Here is a 27,294-nt window from a genome sequence, read left to right on the forward strand (position 1 = left end):
CTGCACGCACATAAATACTGGGAGTCGGGGGGTTGAGTTTGTCCTTTGGCAGTGAAGAGGGAGGACTGGGCGGCCGCGGCGGGGGACATCTGTCCAGGACGATGCTGCTGGTCGTCACACCGTTCTTTCCCAGATTCCTACAGACAAAGTGTGGTAAGATTCGACGTTAGAAAGGATTTGTAAAGGCTTTGACACTTGGAAGTTTCTTCCCCCTTTTATTTTATCTTTTTAGCAAAAGCTAAATTGCAACTATGACTCACGTAACAGCTGGATGTTGTCCAAACTATCAGAAAACGTATTTAGTTTGTGATATTTTCGCCCCGCCAAAATAAAACCCCTGGATGGATGGATGAAACAATAACTTCTCATTGTTTAGTCAGGTGAGTGTACCAATATACAATCCTTTTATAAGTCTTACATTTTTACACCTAAGAGTCAACTGTGTAGGAAAGACAGGATTTCCATATTCAAGTGGAAATAGTGTTTGACCAATGCACCAAAACCGTAATACTACAAGATTATTGAGTCTGTGAGCTATGAGTCATTTAAAAATACGTGCATGTGTAATGTTACATTTAATCAGCGGCCAAAGGAAAAAAACAAGCTTTTATCCGTACTTGGACTGAACAACCATTATTTAAAAATAATTGGCTGCACTGCTGACCCAAAGTTGTCAAAAAAACACAACAAATTAACCGTTGCATTTTAACAGGTCAAACAAGGTTACAGTTTATCTTCCTAATGAGGTATTTATTAGGAGAGGATTGCAGACACTTCTCCCAGTTTGTTTACATCGGTGCAGTTCTTTTGGAGGCTGAAGGGGATGGCGTGTGTGACTTTCTGCTACCAGATATTCAGGTCTGCCTGAAGCGAGGAAGCTTTAGGACTGGTAGGAGGATCCACAGGACGGAGAACAGGACTTGGGGGGGAAACGTTGGCTCAGGATTTCAGTAAGAAAAAAAATTAAACTGAAAAATTAACTTAAGTTATTAGGACAGCCCTGCAACCAACCAATAATACAGTATATTTTAATAGTGTGTCATATCAGCCAAGGATTCATGATTCTGCAGTGAAAAGTGCAATTTGATCTCAGTGACACGATGGCCGTTTACTGACAAATAGCATTAGCACACATAAATAGGTCAGGATGTCGTATTTATTAAATATTAACCCCGTTTAGACCCCCGTTTATCCCCAGCTGACTTTGCCTGACCTCCAAAAAACAGCGAGTTTCCACATGCAAGTTCTCCCCTTATTCTTGTTTCCAGGAAACTATACATCCTGTTAAAAGCAGCGTCCAGACTTGCAGGACGAGTCCTGCACAAAAAATCTATTGCTCAACTTTTCTGTGACTAAGTGACAAAGGTCCAGATGTGTTGATGCTGCAATAAATGCAAACCGAGGGAATCCAGAACAAGTTCATGCCTGAGCAAATAGTTGAGGTCACTGAAATGTTTGTGTGATTTTCCAGAAACATCAGTAGACCTGCTGATGTCACCTGTTTGCCAACTGTAATGTAAGCGATGCATCTATTTGCACACAGAGTCTAACAGATCGGATCGCAATCGGTCAGTAGAGCCCCGTGTGAACACAAGCGCTTTGAGCTGCTCACTTGTTACTGTCTCACTCAGGACGCAAGATGTTTATCTGCAAAACGCCAATTACAGTATATTCAGAGGCCTCCATGATACAAGTTCTGCTTGAAGTAAAGCTAAATTTATGTCAGTATTTACTCTTTTTTGTCCCACTTCTTTTACTCTTTTTTCTAACTAGAAAATAAAGAGAGAAAGGGGACTAGATTTAGGTGGAGGAATACAGTCATGCTCCCTGAACGATAGGGCTGCAACTAACAACTATTTGAATTAGTCATAATTATTAAATGGCTCTTATTTAGCTCTCAGCTTTTACATTTTGCATGAGGTTATTCAAATGGTCTGCTAATTAAAAATACTAAACACCCTTTATTAAAAAAAACACATCTTTTAATGAACTTTGCTGCCGGTCCCTGTTGTGTTGGATGGGCTGCCACCATATTGTTTACCTGGCGCTCTGCTCTATTGCGCATGTGCAACTCTGAGCAGAGATAGTAAAAGAGGAAGGTGCTTCACTGTTGAAAAATATGCGGGTTGAAAATAGCAGCTTAACGCTATTGCATGTCTTGGCAGAGATAGGAAGGAGGCGATGCCTCACATTGTTGTAAATTTCTGTTTGCCGACAATAATCGACAATTAAATTCGTTGACGACTATTTTTATATCGATTTTTGTCTACAACGTCGACTAATCATTGCACCCATTGTGAAAGATCATACTGAATGTAATATTCCACCTTCAGATGATCATTATGAATGTGTGGACGGATGCGGAGTGAAAAGTAACCTCCAGTGTGGCTCTATTCCACTATCTGTGTGAAAGTGGACGCTCAGTTGTGATTCACATTTATTCAGTATTTTTTACAAAAATACCAGTAGAGTTTTTAAGGTAATAGAAGCAATAATTAAATAGAAGGAACATGAAACAATAGATTTCTGATAGAGCCAAGTGTTCACACTGATCACATTTCTGCTAGCTGAAGGCAAAAAAAACGACAACAAAACAAGGTTTTGAACGTCTAAGCAGTTTGAATTCTGAGTCTGTGAGTCCCCGACTCAAAAATGTAAAACTCACATCAAAAAATAACTGCCACTAGTAAGACACCCATATACTATATTTCAATGCACTCACAGCTGATTTGGTCTCAGACTATTGTCACTGCAGAAATTCACGCAAATGTGGAGCAAAATCTCTGAGAATATACCGCCACCAAGTAACTGGAAAGCTGCTTTAAACATAATGCACTCTTCTTCCATGACACTAAGCAGGGCGACAAAACAACAGACGTGCTGCTAAGCTGAGGTAAGGTGTCCTTCCATGTTGTACATGCTTTCCAGGCCATCTCCAAAAGCTTCAGTTTAACTCACCTTCATCTACATACAGGGTTCCTACACATTTCTCAAGGTCAAATTCAAGCACTTTTCAAGCACTTTCAAGGGTCATTTTCAAAATCTTCAAGCACCTTATCACTGGGGTAAAATATCTACAGGAATATATATACTTATTATTTTTTCCGCTTTCTATCACAACTATGTACATTGTATCATGCTGTAAACATCTAGTTATGTTTCATCTTACTGATTTTATTTCTCCTTGTAATAACTAAACTATACAGTTTGATCCCAATTTTGTGAAAAACACAGAGTTATAATTTCAAGCACTTTTCAGGCCTTGAAAACACAACATTGAAATTCAAGCACTTTCAAGGATTTCAAGCACCCGTAGGAACCCTGCATATAGTGCCAAATCACAATAATTGTCACATGAAGGCACAAACTGTTGTGAAAAAAACATCTGAAATGCAGTTATGCTATTTTTTAGAAAGCAGTGTTTTGGGGGAAACTTGTGTAGAAGTACTTCTGAAAGAAAGAACAATAAAAATACTGCAGAAGCCTGACAGAATTTGGGGAAAATCCTTGGTAAAGATCCCACACATGTGCTGCTGTGTGTGTTTACCTGCATGCTTTGAGGACTTCACCGGAGCTGGGGTAGATGGAGACGGAGGACCAGGCTGCAGGACCAGCAGGAGCCGTGTGTCTGTGTGATCCCCCTAAAGGCTCTGGCCTGGGCGGGCTCCGGGAGTCCTCCAGCCCCTTCCCGTTGTGCGTGGGCCCCTGGCTGCTGGAGTTGGACGGGCTGTTAAGGCAGGACAGGCTGTTGGCGGTGTGGGGGTCTGCAGAACGTGGGGAGGGCGTAGCAGTGGCTGAAAGAGGCGATGACGCCACGGAGTGCTCCGAAAGCAACTTGGCGGCACCGTGGAGACCCGGGTGGACGTTGTTGAGTTTCTCTGAGGAAGACCCTCCGTGGTTACTGCAGCTATTGTCTTTGTCGTTACTGCTAGCATTGGCTTTTCCCTTTAGCAAGGCTGAGAGTTGAGGATTGTCTGAACTGAGCACGCTGGGGGCGGGAGAACCAGGCTGAGACAGGCTGGCCGTACCGTCCGTCACCCCCCGCTGGACGTGATTAGTCAATCCTTGTGCGGGGGTGGTGTTGGGACTGGGGGGCACGCCTCCGGAGGGCCTGATGGCCTCCGGGCCTGACGGCAACGCAGCAGCAGCTGCAGAAGCTGCTGCTGCAGCGCTGCCGCCATTCTTGCCCCCTGAAGGTGTGGTGTCTTTGGTGTGGACCCCTGAGGTAGTAGCGGAGTGGGGAGGCGAAGAGAAGTGGTTGGGCGTCGTCTGCGGGGAGGTGGGGGACAGAGAGGAGACCGAGGACGAGGCAGTGCAGGGCCCAGAGCAGTGTCCAACCTGATTCAGAATGCCGGTGGAGGACAGGGAGGTCTGGGGGGAGGAGGACGAGGACGAGAAAGGGGGTTCTCCATTGGGACCCGCCGAATGTGAACCTGGATCTTTCTGAAGCCCCTGGACAGAGAGGAGGACACGCCACTTAATAATAATACCTTTATTTATAAAGCACTTTTCAGAAACAAGTCACAAAGTGCTTTACATGCAATTAAAAACAGGAAACAAACAATTAGTATAATATTAAGACACAATTGAGAGATAATAAAAACAGACAAATAATATAATCAGTTAAACGCAAGTCTAAAATAGTGAGTTTTTAAAAGTGACTTAAAAGAAGACAGTGTGTTAGCTCCCCTGATCTCCTCGGGCAGGTCATTCCATAAGCGAGGGGCTAAAACAGAAAAGGCCCGGTCACACTTGGTCTTTAAGTTAGACCAAGGAATGGCCAGGAATGACCCACCAGAGGATTTCAGGGTGCGTTCAGGCTCGTATGAGGTCAGGAGGTCAGCTATGGAATCAGGAGCTAGCCCCATACGAGCCTTAAAAGTAATAATTAAAATTTTAAAATCCACTCTAAAACGGACTAGGAGCCAGTGAAGGGACTTTAAAATTGGTGTGATATGTTCTCCCCTGTTGGACCGGGTAATGAGTCTGGCTGCTGCATTTTGAATTAACTGTAGTTTATTTAGATTTTGCTGAGTGAGGCATGAAAAAAGTGAATTTCAGTAATCTAACCGGGATGAAATAAATGCATGTATAACTGTCTCTAAGTTTTTAGATGAAAGAAATGCGCTGATTTTTGATATTTTTCTAAGTTGGAAGAAGCATGATTGGACAACGGAATTTATATGCTGGTCGAAATTGAGGTCTTTGTCAAAAATAATAACTTAACACACAATAGCAACCAGCGGATGTGCTGCGTGAGAGGAGCGGTGAGTACCTGAGTGGTAGTGTTGCGCTGCTGGGTCCTCCACGCCTCGTCTGCAGGACTGGGATGACTGGGATGGCTGGGGCTGCTGGTAGTGCTGCTGGTGCTGGGGTGACTGGCGGCTGTGCAGGTGTGAGGTAGAGAGTTCTGCTGCGGGTAAGGCACGTTTCCGTTGCTCGCGCCGCCACCTCCCAGTCCCGGGCTGTGGTTTTTGTCCAGGTGTCCTTGTAGTCTCGCCGAGGGACTTGAAGAGGAGCAGGAGCCGTTGGTTACGTGAGGGGCGGCACAGGGAGGCCGGATGGCTGCGGGATGGAGAGGGGAGGTTCGGGAGGGGCCGGCGGGGTGGGGAGACGACTCGGACGACGGACCGTTGGGAACGCTGGGCCGCGGCTGGCCACCCGCCGCTGCCTGCTGCCTCATCTGACGACAAGAGGAGGAGATTCAAACCAAACTCTGACCGAGAATAAAGAGGGAACTAAAACTACTCAAGCAGGAGCTTCAGCCAGCTGTACCTGCTGCTGATGTTGCTGCATGAGGGAGAACTGGTTCTCCAGCTGCTCCAGCATCTGCAGCTGCGGGGGCTTGAGGTTGGCTCGGTTGGTCCGCAAGTGATCCAAGAGCTGCACGTTTCACAACAGCGTTGGATTCATTCAACGGGACACAATTAAAAAACATTTAGAGTTCATTGGAAACAGTTCAACAGTTTTTATACATTATATTTTTTCATTGAATACCATATTTTCTGGACTATAAGCCGCTACTTTTTTCATAGGTTTTGAACCGTGCAGCTTATACAAAGGTGCAGCTATTCTGTGGATTTTTCTTCCACCGCTCGGGGCGCTCTAACCGGAATTAGAATCAAAACTAAGACAAAATAAATGCAAAGAAGAATACGCCACTTCTTCTTTAGCAGATACAAGTAGAAGCAGATTTCAAACAGATAAATAGATAAATAAATACTGGTTATTTTCTCTTGGTTCTGTCCCGTTTTAATCAGCAAAGTTGCTGCTGTGTTAAAGACACTGTTAGGAAAGAATCTATTTAGGTACAAACATGTACATCATTTACAGTTCAAAATCCTTCTGTACATGTAGTAAATATCTAATCTAACAACAGAAATATCTGCGGCTTGCATATCTTTTTTTTTTTTTTTTTTTTTTTTTTTATAAATAGAGCGGATGCGGCTTGTATGCAGGTCCAGAAAATACGGTATATGCTAATCCTCAATTTGATACAACCATCACATAAATAAATGGCAAGCCAACAGGTCGGTAACGTGTCTGGATGGAGAAAAGACTGTTTAGGCAGCTGAATCCAGAGCAACGGTGAGGAAATATCCCCCCCACTAGGTGGGTTTTTAAAAATGACTCCAAGATTCAGAGGATCAGAAATCTCAGCTGAGAATCAAAGTAAATATTGACGACCGTCAGACTCTGGAGCAGCTGATGTAAAGAGGGGCGTGATTCTGTTGCAGAAATATGGACGCAGCCAAGGAAGACGTCTGAAATCATTGTGTCTCATTGACGGCTGACACAAACGCTTCACTTAACACTTCAAGTACTTGTGGAAATGCAGGCATGTCCCTACCTGAAGCTTCTGTGGCGTTAGATACCAGCTGGGGATTTGCTGCTGATTGGGGTTGTTCGTCCACAAGTCTGCAGAACCCTGTGGAGGAGAGAGAAACATGCTACCTGAGCTCGCCCTTTTAAGCTTCACCCATCAGAAACGGTGCCGTTAATGCTCCTGGCTGTACCTTCGCCGGGCTGGCGGTGCGTTTCCTCTTGGCAGGACTAGCCTGTGGGTCGGCGTGATTGCTGGCAGATGAGCCCCCATCCCCCTTACAGGCCTGGAAACCCCAGCACACACACAGCTTGAGAGGACACACTGGACTAACAGCAGCTTGTCCTTCTCAATTAAACTACATTTCTAAAAACCAGCCCAAAGAGGAGCAAACAAGCACAGATCCAAACTTTTCTGCACAATAACACTGAAGGACAATATCGATACGACACATTAACATGCATTTATGAGTAGTTGAGTGTGTGAACGACATATATGAAGGCTGAAGGAGGTCAAAATCTGAATACTCAGATTGAATATGAATGTATGCAACGCCAGCTTGTTTGTGCATGCTCATGTTGTGTTTATACTACGGCTGAGGCTCCACAGAAACAGCGACAGATTGCAACATCGATGTCTTATTGACTCCATATAAGCGATCACAAATCAAGCTTAAATAGTGGCACAAGTTGGTGATGGTGCTGGAGATCAAGCAGGATGGAAATGAGGAGCGTTTGTGGCCCATAAAGGAGGGTGTGTGCTAATAACAGTCAAAACCACTGGAGGAGATAAAGAGGAGAGTGGATGTGATGAAGCAGGAGGGGGAAGCCTTTAGACTCAGGACTTAATGTGTTCGGGTTAAATTTGTCTCATTTAGAAGGAAGAATGAGAAAAGTCAAATCTACTTTGGAGATTGCTTTCAAATATTCAGATATCAAATAGAGAGTTTAGGCGACAACTATGTTGTGATACAACTGTTCTCTTCCAGCTGGCACCTATTCCACTGAGCTGAGCTGTTTGGGAATCAATAAGAGAACAGGTCCGGTGCAAACTGCCAAGTTAAACTACACTATTACGAGTTTACTATGCACCGCAACATGAGTGCAAAAATGATGAAGCAAGTGTTTCTGTTGAGGAAAAGGGATTTGAGTTCCTCTCAAGCAGCTCTGTGGATGCTTATAGGCCACTGACGCAGGAAAACCTCTGTTCTACGACAGCTTTTGGATTCATCTGAGCTTAGCATCAGTGAGTCTGCAATCTAAACAATCGTTTTCAAAACAATACTGAGGGAGTGGGGGAAAAAAAAAAACATGAAAATGATTAAACATGATTTTCGAGACCATTTTTGCTTCAAATGCTCAAACCCTAAATCCTTGCACAATTTTTCAATAAGAGTAAATTGTGCGAAAGTATAATATGACAAATACAAATAAATGCATGCATCCAGACTAGTTTACATAGTTCCTCCATGAAACATGCATTTTCAGCCTTGCAGTTTGCCAAGTGCATTGCAATGAGTGCACGAGATTTGTGCATCTTTGCAAAAACGAGTAAGCTTTGAGGGACAGAGAGTAGTTTTGTGAAGCACTGCTGAATATTTTAACAGCAGTCATTTGAAAAGAGAGAGGACTGCGAAGGATAACTACACTGCAGCAATTAGGCTGCAATCAGGGGCTCTTTCCAATTCCTCCCTACTGTATCCCCAGTTTATCTTTTGGTGCAGAAGCCAGTATTGGCCAGTGATGCAAGCCATGGGTCTCACCTGCTGCGCCTGTGCAGTGTTCAAGGCTCCCTGCCTGGACGTGAGCTCAGCAGGGATGGGGAGGCTCCACGCCTCCTCAATACTAGGAAGCATTTTACTCTTATTCTGCAGACTACCTGGGTGTAGGTTACACAACTGAGCCTAGGAGAAATTGTGTTAGACACACACTTTAGTACTGAACTCAGGTTGAGCAAGAGAGTTACTACAAAGGCGACTGCTTACTTATAGGTGGTGTAACTGTCTACAGAGTATAAAAAATTAAAAATGTTTAATGCCCATGAATGTATGCTTAACAATCAAATGAGGAAAATAAAAACACAAATATGAATTCTCGTTATTCATATCACATAAGCACAATCGGCATTTTAAAAAGCTGATTGCTTTGGCAATGCTTGGCAATTAACACAGCACCATAATGCACACACACCAAAATACTCCACAACATCTAAGTAAGCAGGCCCGGCTGACGGCTCTGTGCACGGCGGGCCCACCTGCAGCAGTTTGATGCGCTGAGTGAGCGCGGCGGTGTTGAGGCAGGCCTTGCTGCGCGTAGCGTTGATGTAGCACTTCATTGCGTCGTGCAGCTGGCCGCAGGACTCGTAGAGGGTTCCCAGGTCCATCCAGGCTGCGGCGTGGCTGTGGTCCAGCTGAACGGCACAGATGTAGGCCTGCAGGGCGTCCATAGGCTGGTTCTGCTGCTGGTACAGAACACTGCAAGGGAAGAGGAAATCATTCTACTGCCATCTTCCATAGGCCTGTGTTGAAAAAAATCGATTCCCCAATTCTAAATCGATTCTCATATTAATTCCTAAAAATCGATTCATATGTCTAAAGATCAATTTTTTTAAATTTTATTTATTTATGTATTTTTTTTTCATCATTACATTACAACTTTTGGTTATTTTTTTGTTTATCCCCAAAAAAGGAATGTTTTGTTGGACACGAGAATAACTGGTGCCATGTTTTTGCCTTTAAATATGTTTAAAGGTATGAAAACATTAAAGTGTTAGGTTATAATTGCATAAATTGTCTATATTTCATTACTTTATATACTGTCTTGGGGTTACATTTGCAAAAAATGCTAAAAACCAAATGCTCAAAAATTAAAAACCAAAATAGACCGAAAAAGGAACAAATAAAAACGGAATGTGGGAAAAAATAAAACCGATTTCATCCGTCTCTGTTTGCTGCCTGGATCTGTTTGATAATTGTGACCCACACGATGTTTCTGAAAGCAGTTCTATCAGCATTCTGGGAGCTGATTGGTCCTTACAGCATCATTAGCTGCCAATACTTGCTGTTTAATCTCAATATAATACTAGTAGTAATATTTTGCATAACTACAGTCATATAATTCATGCAACAGTTTTAAAAACAGTTTTAATAACACTAACCTAAATCAATATTGGATCGAATCGGATCGAATCAAAGCATGATAATCGATTCTGAATCTTAAGAATCGGAATCGAATCGATTCTTGACATTTGAATCGATCCCCAGCCCTAATCTTCCAGGATGAATGCCCGTATCTTCCTGAGCCCCGCTCATCTCATCCACTCTCAGGGGACGTAGCCCCTCCTGCCCACATCCAACTACAGATCCCTCTCCACTCTCCACTCCTCTCTTATTAGCTCTCTCAAGTCCTCTGCAGCCTTGGAGCTGCTGCATATTCATATATTCATTATCCCTCTTCAACCAGGTGCTGGAGCCACTCTAGACCTGGTTCAACCGTAGAACTGGTTTGACTTTCCACATATTCTGAACTTCTGTACAAGAGAGCAATGAAGCCAGATAATTTACCGACACAGATCACATCTTGTGCCTCATTTTCCCTCAAACCAATGCCTTAGGGGGCTTCAACCCCCCCGTACCGTTTTGCAAAGTGCATTCAGAGACTCGTGTACTTTAAAACATTCTTCTGCAGCCAGACTTCATTTTTTAGCTCAATTATTAGAGAATGATAACGACAAGCAATATGAAGATTCAACAGAACAAAACCCAGCTCATATTATGTATGCCACATCATAAAAACAGTACATGCATTTCACAAAGAAGGATCTTCCTCCTGCATTTACTTTCTTGCTCCTGCGGCAGACCTTTTAGCAATAAGACGGGAACATGTTTTCGTATGATCTGAAGCGACACATCTAGGTACACTCCGATTCCTGTGTCTCCTCAAATGAATCTGACCAGAGAAAATGGACAGCGCTCTGAAAGCACCCGTAACGGGACCGTTTCAGCTTCTAAATGCTTTGGAAACAACACTTGATGTTTCATGTTTTTCAAGCGCTGGGTGATATTTATGAACTCCACAAACAGGATTTCTGCACGCAATTGGAATTAGAAATAACAGCTTAAAATAAGCTGAAGTAACAGTTAAAACAAGCAACAATGTTTGCAAACATAGTTGCAAATTTTTGTTTTATAAATGCTGTTGAAAGTGGTGACAGTCAGCGCTGTGACATAGATCAAAGAGCAGGAAAAGTATTGTACGTTATTCTACTGCTTCACTGAATTCACAGCCGTATTTAAGTTCAGGTTTATACTTGTTTACTCTTGATGCCTCGCTGGTTTTAATCCTTACTCCAAACCAAACTTTTTTGTAGAAGAGCATGTGGGGCGTTCTAAGCACAAACGTCCTAAAATCCACCGGTTCATTTCCAAAACCACAAAAATTAAGAAACATGACTCCTCTCTTAGAAAAGCTCCAGATTAAAAGGTTTGTTCTGTTCTTACCCGATGGAGCACCAGGTGTCGGCACTGGCCTCAGACTTGTCAATGGACTGACGGTACGAGATGAAGGCATCCTGCACCTTCCCAATACTGGAGTAGCACCTGGGGAGAACGAGGCAGACCAGTGTTAAGTTCATAGTAGGTTCTGGTCCTGTAGTCCCTCAAACACACTTGCTGGTTTCTCCTTTCATATTAGTTACATCGCAAAACTCTTAACCAGGAGACGTGAATATAAAATCCCTCCTTGCACCTGGAAGACTCTGGGGGTGAACTAGTTGAGTTAAAAATGCTGCAGGCTCAACGCATTTGCAGCAAGTGTCAACTGTTGCATGTCAGTGATGTAATAAGGTTGTAAGGTTTTAGAAATGAACGATGCAAACTTGTTTGAGGTAACAGAACCAGCTGGCTCACCGTTCAGCATTTCAGGCAGGTTTATCCCGTTCATGCCTGACATACAGTATAATAAAAGACAAAATACTATTTTCCAATTTCAAGTGTTTATTGTATAAGCTAGGGCTGGGCGATATATCGAGATTTTAATATATATCGATATATTTTCAAACGCGATATGGTACGAGACAATATCGTTTATATCGATGTAAAAAAAAAAAAAGTTTATGATTTTGATATAGCTTATTTTGTGACAAATTGACTTGAATGTTTTATTTGAGATTTGCACAAATGTTTTGTTATTTGCACAACTATCAACCTCAGTGGAAAAGTCTGCCTGTTACTGTCTACATTGTATTAATTGCACAGTGTATTTTAATTTAATTGTTATGCAGGAAAGGGATATTTGTTTTATTTTATTCAAGAAGCATTTTTATTCTATATATGCAGGCAGTTTATTTTTATTTCATTTGTTTTATACATTTTGATATTGTGCAGACCTCTGTTAATAAAGGAACCTGTGTGACATTTGGCACGAGGCTTTGTATTAAAACTGACTGTTTTTTAAGGGTTTGCCCCAGAAAAAAATGAAGCTAACAGAGATGCTATGCTATAATTCTTTTGGGGAAACCCCAATTATGGCACAGAAAAAATATCGAGATATATATCGAGTATCGCATTCAGCTAGAAAATATCGAGATATGACTTTTAGTCCATATTGCCCAGCCCTAATATAAGCTATTGAAATTTTAGAAGAAAAAAAAAAACAAGACTAATTTCGTCTTGAAAATTTTCTAAATAACAATTTTGCAACATTATGAATGCACTGAATTTAAATAAGTATGACCCAATGTTGTTTTTTGTTAATATAAGGGGTGGGTAGGTTTCCTAAATTAAATGATGCATCCAGCATTAAAGGGTTAAGACAACACAGAACACAGAACCTAAACGAGTGCATAGACTTATAAAAATAATGTCAGTGTGTATTATCATCTACCAGATCTTATGTTAAGGGGACATGGCTGATTTATGAGCATTTCATTTTCAGATTCCGTTCCATTTTGATGATAATAATAATAATAATCCAAAGAGAAATTTGTATGCTAACCTGACAAAGCATACAGCTGATTTCTTTCTGTCCTCAGTAACAGTGGAGAGCTCAAACACTCAAAATGAAAAAGGAAACTAGTACTTCCTGCATGCACGGATTTCAACTCAACGCTCGCCGTCTGCAATCAAAGCCACAGTTAGGATGCTTCAGAAATTACTGTAATTAAGGTTTGCATCTTTGCCTCAGACAGGCGATGAATTCTGGGTGGTTTTAATTCTGCTCTTAGGCCTGAACCGCGGCTGAAAGCTGGAATTACCGGTGTCACTTCACTAAGGAATCATTTATCCCAGAGAAGGTCGGGCGAGACTCATACTGAGAATCCAATTTTCGAAAATCTGCAAACACACTTTATATATTCCATGCTGTCAGACTTTGTAAATCAAGATACATTTGATTGTGATCCAAATTCAGCAATGATGCACACATGTCCAAACCCAAACATTAGTGAACTAATAACAGACAGGTGGTTCAAGCATGGGTCACAGGGCTTTCCAGTTCAGATTTTCCCTTCAGATGCTAAAAAGACACCCCATAAATCCAATAAAAGACCGTCTGAAGTTCTCTTCTGCTCAATATTTCAGCTGCTTTCCTACCAGTCGAGGCTGCATTACTCCTCATGTTGGCAACTCGGTACATAACGCCAGGATCAACCTGCTGCTAAAACTGCACAGGATGGTAACTGCAAGCAAGCATCCGCTTTCACAGTACAAGAGTCCATTCACACTCCCTGCCACATATCCCATCACTGCAGCAACCTAACCAGTCGTATTGAGAGAGAAATCAACCTTTAAAAAGATTTTCATCCCGGTCAATGAGGGGCTTTGCAGATGAAAAACAAATGACGAGGCATGAAAATGAACCGTGGGAGTTTTCAAAAGGGAAATGCCTTTCATGTGCATGTGTTTCTATATGGCCCAAGATGAGTCATTTACAACCAAAAATAAAGCATGTCACCATGATTAACACTGGCTGTCAGCGTCAAGGTAAACCAACAGAATAATCAGGGTGTCAGGAAGTGATAGGTCAAAGGTCTCCACTCCACTGATGTCTGGTTTGTCTTACCTGCCGAGAAGATACCAGGACTGGCCAGAGTTGGGGTCTGCTTCTAGAGACTTCTGCAGACACTGGATGGCATAGCTGTCTTTAGTGCTTTTATCTCCGAGCTGTTCCACCGTGTGATGCATCCAGCCTGAAGATCAGAGTAACAACAAGGGTACTGGTCAGTAGGGCTGGGCGATATGGACCAAAAGTCATATCTCGATATTTTCTAGCTGAATGGCGATACTCGATATATATCAATATTTTTTCTGTGACATAATTCCCTCAAAGCATTATAGCATAGCATCTCTGTTAGCTTCTTTTTTTCTGAGGCAAACCCTTAAAAAAACAGTCAGTTTTAATACAAAGCCTCGTGCCAAATGTCACACAGGTTCCTTTATTAACAGAGGTTAACACAATATCAAAATGTATTAAACAAATGAAATAAAAATAAACTGCCTGCATATATAGAATAAAAATGCTTCTTGAATAAAATAAAACAAATATCCCTTTCCTGCATAACAATTAAATTAAAATACACTGTGCAATTAATACAATGTAGACAGTAACAGGCAGACTTTTGCACTGAAGTTGACAGTTGTGCAAATAACAAAACATGTGTGCAAATCTCAAATAAAACATGTAAACAGATATTGCATCTCTTTGAGCAAATCTCAAATAATTCCAACAAGTCAACTACTGTACATTTTGCAGATTTTGTGCCAGGAAAACTAACCTGTCAACACTGTCAGGTTTCAGCACCCAAAGGTACTTTTTTACCAGCGCGAGGGGTCAGTGTTGATGTACAATCAATTTGTCGCAAAATAAGCTATATGGATATAAACGATATTGTCTCGTACCATATCGCGTTTGAAAATATATCGATATATATTAAAATCTCGATATATCGCCCAGCCCTGCTGGTCAGGGGCTAGAGCAATCAAGACCCCCTAAGAGAACAGGCGTGCATGACTTCACTCCTAATTACGTGTCATGGGTGCAACAGCAGCATGAGGCATCTGAATCAGGGACAAAAGGGAAGATGACCGATGTTCAAGCAGGTAAGTTATAAAATAACTGTCTCTGCAACAGGCTTTCAGCAAACAGTAATCCTGAGAGGAGGCAAGGAGAGAGGGGGTATTCCTCAGATGTACACACACTTCACAGAGCTTCACGGGAGCCAGGCATAATAACAACTCCTCCCTGCCCTCCATCCACACGGTGAGCACGAACACACACACACCAAACTCAGCTAAGCATGACTGGGTTCTGTCCAAAACAACTTGGAGACTCCTCTATGGATGGCGGTTGCAGCCAATCACATACACCTGTGGCAAGCTCCCTGCATCACCATGGCAACCCCAGCAGGGGAGCCTGTGAATGCTTTTTCCTACTGGCTGGAGGAGAGAAAGGGAGGCTGTTGACACGGAGGAGAGGAAAACGGGAAAATGGAAATCTGCATTTGCAGAGCTGAAGTGAGCGTAGAATGGTCGTCTACAATTCAAACAAGCGCTGCTTCCCCTCACAAGGTGCACCTCCAGCTCAAGACACATTTCAAAAGAATAATAAAAAAATAAATAAAAAGCTGTTATTTGAAATGAATCAGAAACGTAAAGCTGTGAGACAAGAGAACTTCATCATCAACACTGATCTCCTCATTTCTCTGATGTTGATATGATCTCACCTGAGTTTTTGTTATCATCCAGATGAGCCAATCAGACATATTTGTAGTTAAACATTGTCAAACAGAACTGAATGTAACAGTGCTCAACTGGCAATTCATCGTTTTAAGACTAGTCACTAGATTAATATCACACAAAGCTTGATAAAAGCTTGATATTCAAGCTTTAAAAACATCTGAGGCTCCTCTGGATGTAGAGGAAACCTACTCTGGGTCTCTGTCTCTCTCCAAGCGGTACTCCAACCACCCTGTGGAGAAAACTCTTTCCAGCCAATTGTATCTGCAATCTTGTTCTGTCGGTCACTACCCAGCACTCGTGGCCAAAGACGAGAGGACGACCGTAGACTAATGGGTAAATGTAGATTATTTTCTTTTGGCTCAGACTGGTACAGTCAACAATACTGCAGATGCCAGATCAATCTGCCTGTCGGTCTCCTGCTCCGTCCCTCCCTCTCTTGAGAGTAAGATGGTTAAACTCCTCCACCTGAGGCAGCAGCTCGTGCCCTCCCTGCAGCTTCACACTTGGCTGCGAGCCGCTCCCATGAGGGCTGACGATCGGAGCTCAATGACACCGACAGGTCAGGACGTCATCTCCAGAAAGTAGAGACGGAGCCCTGAGACCACCAAACAGAACCGCTGACGAGGGGCGTGCATGACAGCTCCCACCTGAAATGAATGCAACTTACTACCAACTACAGAGACCTGCTAGAACTAGCCTCCGCTGTGGGGAAGTTTTTAGCTATTTGAAACGAAGTGTATTCCCCTATACTGAACAACAGGGGGCAGAGTCTCTATCACATGGAAATATGACTCAGGTTTCCACATTATTCTGTTACTAAAAACACTTTAGTTGAACACAAACAGCAAGGAAAGAAACGTCCATGCACAGCATCTGCAACCTCCCGACAAACAAAGAGGTTCAGAGAGAACCAGTCAGTCAAATGCCAATGCAGCACAATCCAATGTTTACAATAGCATGATTAGATTGGTTTAAAATAAGAAAAAAAAGGCAAAGTTAAAATGCATGCTCCAGTTAAATAGAGTGGAAAATGGCCCACATGTCAGACGATAAACAAGCTGCAGCTGATTCGTTATCCCGCCTCGTCTCTTCACTTTTCACACTTACAGCCAGGGCTTGAAGGCCAGAGATGCAGACGTAGCTCGAGAACAAAGTTCACAGTTCATTCCTCTGACAGGCAAAAACAAATATGACCCCTGGAGCAGAGAATGGTCCCCCACATACAGCTGAAGTGCTCTTGAGCAAGGCATCTAATGCCCTACTTTCTGCTGGTTTTACTGCTCTAGGGGTGTGTTCGCTGCATCCAGTCAGCAAGCTTCATTGATCTCCGCTGTAACAGACCTCTGCGTTTCATTCAGACGCAGAGGTCAAACATCTGTTTATGTTTCGAAAAAATCCTGCTCCAGTTCGGGAAGACAAAAGGAGACTCTTTGTCCAAGTTAAACTAGCATTTGCATGATAAATTAAACATCAAAGGGACTCTGTAATGGCTGCTCAATGTTGCCCTCACAAATCCAGAATGGAGTAAAAACTGCTCGCCTGACTTAAATCTAGTCACGTGAGATGAGCACAACGCAACTAAATCTACAATCTAACCGCTTCCCCGTAAGCATCATGAAACAAAAGAACTAGTCAAGGTTTTTCTTGAAGCAACACAACAGTGAAAAGTATTTGAAATCTTGAAGTCTAAACCTTTTTGTACCACAGATTTTGTTTTCTAGTGTTCTGATTGGACTTTAAACAATATTGCTTCTTAAATAAAATAAACTACTCAGAAAGGTCATAGAAAAGTGTACGAAGTGCACCTTTTCCAATCTCGTCACAGCACATGTGCTCAAATTAACACTTGGGAAAATCTAGCAGAAAGTTTCAGGAAAAAAAGAATCAACTTCACAACCAACGATTAAACCAACCACCTTAGTTTACAGTACAAATCATACTGCAATTCCCCTCCAAATGCATGACTCTCAAACAGTTTACTGCCACAAAAAGCGTCTTAGTACAGGGTGGCATTTTCTCCAGCGTGATCCGTTACCATTAAAGTGCAGGGAAGAGTCATTACACAAACAGCGGCAGACACTCACCCAGTTGTTGCAGTGTGGTCGCCTTCACCTGTGCAGGGAGATTTTCCATCTGCAGCAGACTCTCATACGCCTCTTTTGCTGCTCTGTATCTCTTCTGCAGTAGGAAAAGCGAGAGCGAGAGGGAAAAGGAGAATGACAAGAGGGGTTGTTAGAGCCAGACAGTGTTTATGGTTCTCTCTGGACAGACACAAAGCGTCTAAAGACCTCCTCACACTCGTAATGACCGACCAGACACACACACACACACACATGCATACACACACACACACACACACACACACACACGGGGGTGGGTCAGCGAGGAAGAGGACAGGCCAGACTCAACACGTCTGGCAGCGTTAAGTGTGTCTGCACTTAAATGGATGTGTGTGTTGACTGCAGTGCATGCTTTGTATCCTGGTGAAACCTGAGCTGCCTCCTTGTTTTAACTCTGCGACCTTGGTGAACTTGGGTCTAGACCAATAAGTGGAGGCATGTGAATGGCCTCTTATCAGCTCAAACACAGTCCCCTCACAAGCAAACTAAAGAAATACCTAGGCATCTTCAAAGCTGACGGAGCTCACAGGCTCTTTTAAGTGACTTTACACATGCAGGCATGCACGTGCACAGCCTGGACACTTCCTGCCTGCATGCACTACAGACACCTCCGTAAGCATCCGCAGTCAGGGTTTATAAATCAGAGAGGTACTTGGTTCCTGTTTAGACTAATGATTGTCATCAAACCGGGTCAGAGGGCAGCAAAACTCAGACACAACAGAAAATCTCCCAAACTCACTCCAAAAATACCTCATTTCTATTCAAGACCCACAAAAGTTAAGTGATAAGCTCTGCTAGTAAAGACTACAATCTCTCATCTGGGCTTGTTTATGTTTGACCGTGTTCATCTGATCAGTCAAAATGCCTCATTTCTATCTGCTGTTTCACGCTGCTGATTGGTTTCTTCACTCTGTCACGTTAATGTTAAAAACTAGAGATGCCTTCAAACCACAGAGACTGTTAAAGGCCCATCGTTCATCGAGTTGTGCGATCCAGTAATATGCACCTGTGAGGTAAAAAAAACAAACAAACCAACAACTGCTTCCAAATCAGTGAGGTGGCAATCCAGCGTGTTGGGAAAGAGGCCAAATGCGTGCCCGTGGAGCACCAATGATTTACCAATCAGCAACACGACTGGAGCTGCTGGCCAGCTGTCGCTGAGACGCCCGTTCACTTTACAGAACAGGAATCTGTACTAGTCCTTTTCTTGCACATCCTGTCTGCTCACATGTGCTTTCACACCGCCGAGCTTTAGTCTGCGGTCTCACGTGGTTTCAAACTACAAAAATTGGTACGTTTGGATTTTTCTGTGTGAAAAAGAGCAAAGCCAAGTTGAATAGCCAAATTTATCAAATGATTCCGACTAGAGAACATGAACTACGGTGTGAAAACCCCAGTTGACCTTCAGACGTTTAATTAAATGCGTTCTAGGAAATCTGATCACAAGTGGCCAGTGCTAACTGCAGGGTGTGGACAGATTCAAAATACTTTATTATTCCCCGAAGAGGAAATAAACTATTAATTCCAAGACAGATTTGGATCTGGTCACTCAGGGTGCATTTAAAGGTGGCCTGGGACGCTTGGGTCTACATCCTCTTCATAGTCTGAGCACTAAAGCATCCTGGGATAGATTCAAGAACTGGAATTTGGAGGCAAATGACCACAAACAAACTGCACGTCCTTCGATTTCTGTTCACCAAATCGTGTTTGCACATCTGCTTCTACGTGCACATTTCAATACCAGGTGTGAATAAACATGTAAAACGCTGCGCACTTGTGACTGGATTTCTCAGTGTTACTGCAAGGTCTGAACTTAGTCTCTCCAACTAGCATTGGGAGTGGACGAGGCAAGTTAGGAACAGAGGACAGAGCAGTCGAGGTAATAGGGGATTCAAGAAACCTGGCATCGGCTGTCATTTCAAATCCAAATAAATTACTTATTGCACAGCTGCATCCTCTCTTTGTCTCTGTCTTGCTGCCAACTTCTATTTCCGTTTCTGTCAGATTGACGGCATTTGTAATAATGAAAGCATTCAATTTACAATGTCACAAACAAGTTCTTACACCCTTACACTTTTGAATTTGTTGGCACAAATTCAAAATCTACAAAAAAAAAAGAAAAAAAGAAAAGGCTCCAGGTTCCTGCTAGTGTGTGTTATTATCCAGGTAATCAACTTGTGACTAAACCAGTATCAACCCAATTTCCTGAAACATGCCACCATAAGAAAGCAAACAGCTACGACACATTTCATTCAAGCCAATGACTGCAGGATAAAAAAAACAGCAACAGAGAGTAGTAGTGTTGGAAAAACTTGAATGAACAAAAAGCGGGAAAAACATGCTGCAATATTTTAATTATTTAGAGCAGTTCCTTTAACCTGCTCTAAATACTGAGAAAAGGAATTTGAACCAATTGCTTACCTGGATTTCATGCAAATGAGCAATGTGGAACTGAACTGTAGGGAGAGAGCACAGAAAAGGGGGGTTAGTTTGCCTATTAAAAGAAGGATATCAAATCTTTCACATTCTCCCTACAGACCACCACGGATACAGATTGCCGGCAGTACTGAGCCAGATGGGCGGGGGAGTAAGACGCTCTCCAGAGTGTACATACAATCTGAAATCACAGTGCATGTGCGGCGTATTTGCAAGCCCTTTCAGCTTCCTCTCCTCATGCTGTCTCCTAGGCAACACCGGTCTCGGGCAGTCAGCAGGACATGAGCAACAGGGGTGGAAAATTGCTTTGTAGAAATATTCTTAAGCCCCATCAATATGTGTTTCGTGTGTACTGGGAGGAGGCGTATCACGTCTAAGTGCTACGCTGCACCACGCAGCAGCATGCAGCAGATGTTTTTACTGTGTAATCTGACAATGAAAGCAACACTATTACTTACTTTCAGCTTTGGACAAAGTGCACAGATCGGAGTCGATCAATGCCAGGTGAAAATGCTGCAGAAAGAGAAAGAACATTTGTCATATAGGCAAAATATTTGAACCTCCACATAATCAGTGATCTGCAAAAGTCAGAAATGGGTATCTGTGGGATAAAACAAAAACACACACACTTCCAGTAAATCCTTCTTGTCACAAAGAACTGGATTACTTGTCAGCCACGAGGGTTTTAGGGCAACCGGAGATTTAATCCCCCCCCCCCCTCTCCTTTAATTTTCTTTACAGAACGCCCCATCAGATTCACAAAAAAACCGGAATGAACCCTGACTACTGTAACATGAGAGGAAGCTGATGGCTGGAGGGGCTGAGCCACAGACACGTTGGTCTCCATTCACCCGTCTGGCTGTAACCTTCCCTCTTTACAGTCTGTCTTAAGAACTAAAGCCCCCCCCCCAGAGACGGCACTTCAACCATGTAAAGAGGACTCCTTCATTCTGCAGCAGTTGCTTGAATCTACCATCTCCAGACGAGCCGACGGAGATCCCCACGCGTGCTGTAAAACCGCAGGCTGGCACGTGTGATTAGAGGCTAAACACTAGCTGCTGGTGTGTCTTTATACGCTGATGTCAATCACATCCACTTCCATATGTTGGCCGTGGAGCAGTGAGGAGCAACAGGCTGCCTGAAAACTGAGACTGATGGCATCCAGCAGGACCGATGGCATCCTGTTCCCTCTGAGCTGGAGGCAGAACTGTGGGATAAGACAGGTGTCTGCAGAGGCTTAGTCTGGCTGGCAAGGCGTGGCACACAACTGGAAAGTGTCTCCATCCAGTGTCATTCAACAGATTACCACATGCGTCACGTAACTACAACGGCGGGGGGGGATTACGGTTTCTCTTCAGGTTGTCATGGTCCTCCTTCAGCCTCTCCTACAACTCCCAGTTTCAGATTGATGGTAAACTGCATAAATGTTCATTTGTAAAAGGTCCTAACAACATAAAACCATCTGCTCTGAAATGGTTGAAATCTGCAGGGATGAAATAAACCTGACATAGAACTGAACTTTCATCAAGGTGTTCACACCTGCAGTACTTTAAAACCCAGGCATGCATAGGTGGCTTCAAGGTGACAGGTTCTCCTGCAGCTACTCAGCTGCACCATGGTGACCCAGCGCAGACACAATCTGCTCCAATCCTCCAAAAAGCCACCACTTGTATCTGGGTCAGCCTGAAACTCCTGCAGCCCCTTGAGCACAAGAACCTCCTGAGACCAGGAACTAGCTTACAAGACTGCAGCGCACACGCACAGATGGAGCTCGGCTGACCAACTGTGTTGCAATTCTTACCTTAAAGGCAAGAAAATCATTATCTGCCACAAAAGGCAGGAGAGAGCTGTGACCACACACACAGGCAGACTTAAAAGGAGGAGCCCGTGGCCGTCCGGCAGCAGCTGCACAGACGCTCAATGTCAGACGGATAAAAATCAAGACCCGTCCAGCTGGATCTCTGCGTGCGTGATTCACCCAGGGGCGGAGGAGCTCCACGCGCTGCCAGCGTGCGTAGACACACAGGACCCTGCTGAGAATAAACTCCTTTTAAAGCACAACTATGAAAACCAAAGCGTCAGGCGCGCTCATCACAGCCACGTCCCTTGATTTGAGAAAGCGTTCAGAAAGCGTGTTACCTAGACGGCCTTCTCATCTCAGCATCCACCTGCAGATCCCTTCCGTCCTCCCCTTCCCTTCACACTTGCTCTACCGGCAGGAAGATAATGCAGCAGGATCGACAGCTTGGCATTCCACCTCCCTCCTCAAGTCTCGTTTTCCTCACTCCCTCTCTCTGTCTCTCTAATGTCTTTTTCTCTCTCCCTCTCTGTCTCTCTCTCAGCCCCCCCCACCCCCCCTTTTCTTCCTCCTCTTCTATCCTGGTGTCACTGATTACTATTCAGCAGACGGCTGCAGTGGAGAGTGCAGAGAGATGACACACAATACCTCAAACAGGAAAGAGCAGGCACACACCACCTCTACCCCCACCTTCCTTCCATCTCACCTTTTTTCTTAGTTCAAAGCTCCTCTCTATTGATAGGCGGCTCTAGAGAGACGGCACACTCATCACCTCAGTACACCTCGGCACACTCTTGCCATGGTTTCTTCCTCTTCTCTCATTGGCCCAATTAGCAATCACCCATGTACAGTAAGAAAAGCTACCGGTCTGTATTACTGTGGAATATAACTTGGTTGCATGGATATGCAGCTGTTCCATCCTAATTTGCCTGCAATGAAGAAGCACCTCGAAGAATGCAATCTTCATTAAAAAAAAATTATTTAGAAAAAATAGCTGACATTTATTCCCTCATTTATCACCTGCAAAAAAAAAAAAAAAAAAAAAAAAAAAAACCTGCCTGCTCCAGGTTCCTCTCTCTCATTGCTCTCCCTCCTGCCTTTATTTAATCTGTGCTCCTCTGAACGAGTGCCCAGCCCTCCCTGTGGTTAACTGGGCCAGTTGTGTGAGCTCCGGTTGGTGGAAGTGTATGTGTGTTGCTGGCAGTGAGTCAGGACTAAAAAGGAGGGGCGCATCCAAGATAAAGTGAGGACGTGCAGCACGTGCAGCCCACTTGGCAGGAATAACAATTGATATAACTATGTAAATATATACACGTATTAAGTAGCTTGTAGACAGCACACCATTGAAAATGCAACTGTTAAAGGAGTGACATATTATTGTCAACACCTATCATATACAGTCCACTGCCAATGCTTTTCAACGAGCACAACTTACAAAAACTAGTTTGACCATCTAACCTGTGCAAGAAATGTTTATTTTAACAACGTAACAGGACCAACTCCAACATCCACATCTTTTTAAATCTAAATGTAAAAAAAAAAAAAAAAAAAAAAAACAAACAAACACCACCACCACAATGCTCTGCAAGGCTCAATATCATCTCGGTGAAGTACAGTGCATTATAAAATCTCCTGTGAGGGTCTGGAGCACAACAAAGCCAGCTATCAGATGGCAGCCGATCCCTTAAAAGGATGCAGGAAAATCAGAGTAAACTACAGCCATAGGTTAAACCAGAGACCCTTGTTAAGCCTGAATTAAGGTTCTGCGTCAAACCAACGCAGAGCACACGCCGTCACCGTGACGCCTTCCTGAACCTTCGGACTTCTCCATCACTCCATTTCTCCGCGGTGCAGTACCCCCCGTGACCGCTAATTCGCGATCTTTTCCTGAATGGTTTATCCAACTATTTCCGATCACAGTGAATCAAAGAGATAAGGACAACTATTGTGCAAAAAAAACAAAAAAAAAAAAAAACAACAACACACATACACGAAGAAAAGAGCGCTGAAAGTTCACGACTGCTTCAAACCGGAAACAGGAAATGCGTTGCTACCAGGCGAACCAATCACAGCCCTCTCGGTCTGCATGTGGTCTGCGTCGCCTCGATGCGTAGTTACAATTTTCGGGAGGTGCACGTCAGTAACGCGTGTGGTCTGCGTCGACGCGTACCACACGCCGTAGGCACGGCGTCGTTTTGACGTCTCAGGCCCATATATGTTCAACGTTTTTTTTTTTTTACTCACGCAGTGCAGGTGACCCGCCAGCTTATTTAATCTAAAAAGGCGTCTGCTCAGTCGGGCGAACAGCTTCTCTCATGTCAATATTTACTTCTAGGCTTGTCACAGTTTCACAGTGTAGGATAGGTTTTTTTTACTGTTTAACTCACTCTCCTGTCATCTGGATCCTGCCACCCTCATCAGCCTCATTCCCTTCACCTGTGCTTCCCTGGCCCAGCTCCACACCTGGTTTCCCTCATCAGTTTCCCCTTCTTAAACCTGCCGATTCCCTCATACCTGTTGCCAGATTGTCGTGTGCTTTTGCCTCGCTTTCCAGCCTTCCTGATTTCTGTCCTGTTCCTGCCTGCCTGCCTGTAACCCTGCATGACTCCCGGTATGACTCTCGGTTTTTTGATTTTTGCCTGTCCCCTTGGACTTGTTTGCCTGATCTGCCTGTCTGCCCGGTTTTGACCCCTGCCTGCCTTGGACCCGAATAAAGCCTCTTGGACTCTGATTCTGCCTGGTGTTGTGCATGTGGGTTCTCTGTCCTGTCTGAGCCGTGACAGTACAATCTGGCCAAGACTGAACCCAGCCAACATGGACCTACCACGTAAGGAAGAGGATTTGTGGGATTTTTTTTATGGGGACCAAGTGGCGTTCTACCACCGTACGGTGAAGGGGACAGAGACATGCCCCCAGTTCCAGCCTGTTGCTGTTCCCGAGGTGGCCCCGGACACACCCCAGTCTCTTCCCCCTTTCTGGGGAACACGCCTGGCTCTGGGTGGGCCCAGGAGCCTGCAGGCTCAGGGGAGACAACGACGGCGTCGGCCCCAGCCCCAGCTTGTTCCTGCTCCCAGAGAATCGGCTGATAACATGCGCTGGGCCAAGGAGGAGGAGTATTGGGACCCCTTTTGGGGAACACGCCTGGCTCTGGGTGGGCCCAGGAGCCTTCAGGGCAGGCAACGACGACGGCGTCAGCGCCAGCCCCAGCTTGTTCCGGCTCCAGCTCCTGCTCCGGCTCCTGCTCCGGCTCCTGTTCCAGCTGCTGCTCCGGCTCCTGTTCCAGCTCCAGCTCCTGCTCCGGCTCCTGTTCCAGCTCCAGCTCCTGCTCCGGCTCCTGTTCCGGCCCCCCGCATCCTGTCTGCTCCTGTTCCGGCCCCCCGCATCCTGTCTGCTCCTGTTCCGGCCCCCCGCATCCTGTCTGCTCCTGTTCCGGCCCCCCGCATCCTGTCTGCTCCTGTTCCGGCCCCCCGCATCCTGTCTGCCCCTGTTCCGGCCCCCCGCATCCTGTCTGCCCCTGTTCCGGCCCCCCGCATCCTGTCTGCCCCGGTTCCGGCCCCCCGCATCCTGTCTGCCCCGGTTCCGGCCCCCCGCATCCTGTCTGCCCCGGTTCCGGCCCCCCGCATCCTGTCTGCCCCGGTTCCGGCCCCCCGCATCCTGTCTGCCCCGGTTCCGGCCCCCCGCATCCTGTCTGCCCCGGTTCCGGCCCCCCGCCTGCTGTCTGCCCCGGTTCCGGCCCCCCGCCTCCTGTCTGCCCCGGTTCCGGCTCCCCGCCTCCTGTCTGCCCCGACTCCGGCTCCCCGCCTCCTGTCTGCCCCGACTCCGGCTCCCCGCCTCCTGTCTGCCCCGACTCTTGTTCCTGAGGCGATCCTGGGTGGATCTGCCGCAGTCCCAGACCGACCCCCTGACCAGTCTGCCGCAGTCCCAGACCGACCCCCTGACCAGTCTGCCGCAGTCCCAGACCGACCCCCTGACCAGTCTGCCGCAGTCCCAGACCGACCCCCTGACCAGTCTGCCGCAGTCCCAGACCGACCCCCTGACCAGTCTGCCGCAGTCCCAGACCGACCCCCTGACCAGCCTGCCGCAGTCCCAGACCGACCCCCTGACCAGCCTGCCGCAGTCCCAGACCGACCCCCTGACCAGCCTGCCGCACTCCCAGACCGACCCCCTGACCAGCCTGCCGCAGTCCCAGACCGACCCCCTGACCAGCCTGCCGCAGTCCCAGACCGACCCCCTGACCAGCCTGCCGCAGTCCCAGACCGACCCCCTGACCAGCCTGCCGCAGTCCCAGACCGACCCCCTGACCAGCCTGCCGCAGTCCCAGACCGACCCCCTGACCAGCCTGCCGCACTCCCAGACCGACCCCCTGACCAGCCTGCCGCACTCCCAGACCGACCCCCTGACCAGCCTGCCAAGCCCCGAGACCGACCCCCTGACCAGCCTGCCAAGCCCCGAGACCGACCCCCTGACCCGCCTGCCAAGCCCCGAGACCGACCCCCTGACCCGCCTGCCAAGCCCCGAGACCGACCCCCTGACCCGCCTGCCAAGCCCCGAGACCGACCCCCTGACCCGCCTGCCAAGCCCCGAGACCGACCCCCTGACCCGCCTGCCAAGCCCCGAGACCGACCCCCGGATCCGCCTGCCAAGCCCCGAGACCGACCCCCGGACCCGCCTGCCAAGCCCCGAGACCGACCCCCGGACCCGCCTGCCAAGCCCCGAGACCGACCCCCGGACCCGCCTGCCAAGCCCCGAGACCGACCCCCTGACCCGCCTGCCAAGCCCCGAGACCGACCCCCTGACCCGCCTGCCAAGCCCCGAGACCGACCCCCTGACCCGCCTGCCAAGCCCCGAGACCGACCCCCTGACCAGCATGCCAAGCCCCGAGACCGACCCCCTGACCAGCATGCCAAGCCCCCAGACCGACCCCCTGACCAGCCTGCCAAGCCCCCAGACCGACCCCCGGACCAGCCTGCCAAGCCCCCAGACCGACCCCCTGACCAGCCTGCCAAGCCCCGAGACCGACCCCCGGATCCGCCTGTTACGCCCCAAGGGCGACCCCCCGAACTGCCTCACCGGTCTGCCCGGCACCGAGGACGGCCCCCGGAGCTTTGGCCGTTTGTTGGCCGGGACCCTCCTCCGGACACCCTCCTCCCGCCCTGGGTGGGTGGTTTTGGGACATCTGGAATCTGTCCCTTGAGGGGGGGGGTTCTGTCACAGTTTCACAGTGTAGGATAGGTTTTTTTTACTGTTTAACTCACTCTCCTGTCATCTGGATCCTGCCACCCTCATCAGCCTCATTCCCTTCACCTGTGCTTCCCTGGCCCAGCTCCACACCTGGTTTCCCTCATCAGTTTCCCCTTCTTAAACCTGCCGATTCCCTCATACC

At 46.1% G+C, this 27,294-nt stretch overlaps 1 protein-coding gene across 1 annotated transcript in view; it reads right to left on the bottom strand.

Moving 5' to 3' along the window:
• The window catches only part of kdm6a (lysine (K)-specific demethylase 6A), a 77,402-nt gene that overhangs the window by 14,034 nt on the left and 36,074 nt on the right, over nt 1-27,294 (bottom strand). The window contains exons 7-19 of the mRNA XM_061723261.1: nt 20,572-20,626; nt 20,099-20,133; nt 17,642-17,735; nt 13,882-14,008; nt 11,322-11,420; nt 9,077-9,296; nt 8,586-8,726; nt 7,017-7,109; nt 6,851-6,928; nt 5,776-5,883; nt 5,276-5,683; nt 3,548-4,452; nt 11-137 (exon numbers count right to left, since the gene is read on the bottom strand). Coding sequence (XP_061579245.1) covers nt 11-137; nt 3,548-4,452; nt 5,276-5,683; nt 5,776-5,883; nt 6,851-6,928; nt 7,017-7,109; nt 8,586-8,726; nt 9,077-9,296; nt 11,322-11,420; nt 13,882-14,008; nt 17,642-17,735; nt 20,099-20,133; nt 20,572-20,626 — 2,490 coding nt within the window. The remainder of the gene's footprint in view (nt 1-10; nt 138-3,547; nt 4,453-5,275; nt 5,684-5,775; nt 5,884-6,850; nt 6,929-7,016; nt 7,110-8,585; nt 8,727-9,076; nt 9,297-11,321; nt 11,421-13,881; nt 14,009-17,641; nt 17,736-20,098; nt 20,134-20,571; nt 20,627-27,294) is intronic.

Source organism: Cololabis saira, chromosome 6, assembly GCF_033807715.1.
Source record: "Cololabis saira isolate AMF1-May2022 chromosome 6, fColSai1.1, whole genome shotgun sequence".
Taxonomy (NCBI): Eukaryota; Metazoa; Chordata; class Actinopteri; order Beloniformes; family Belonidae; genus Cololabis; species Cololabis saira.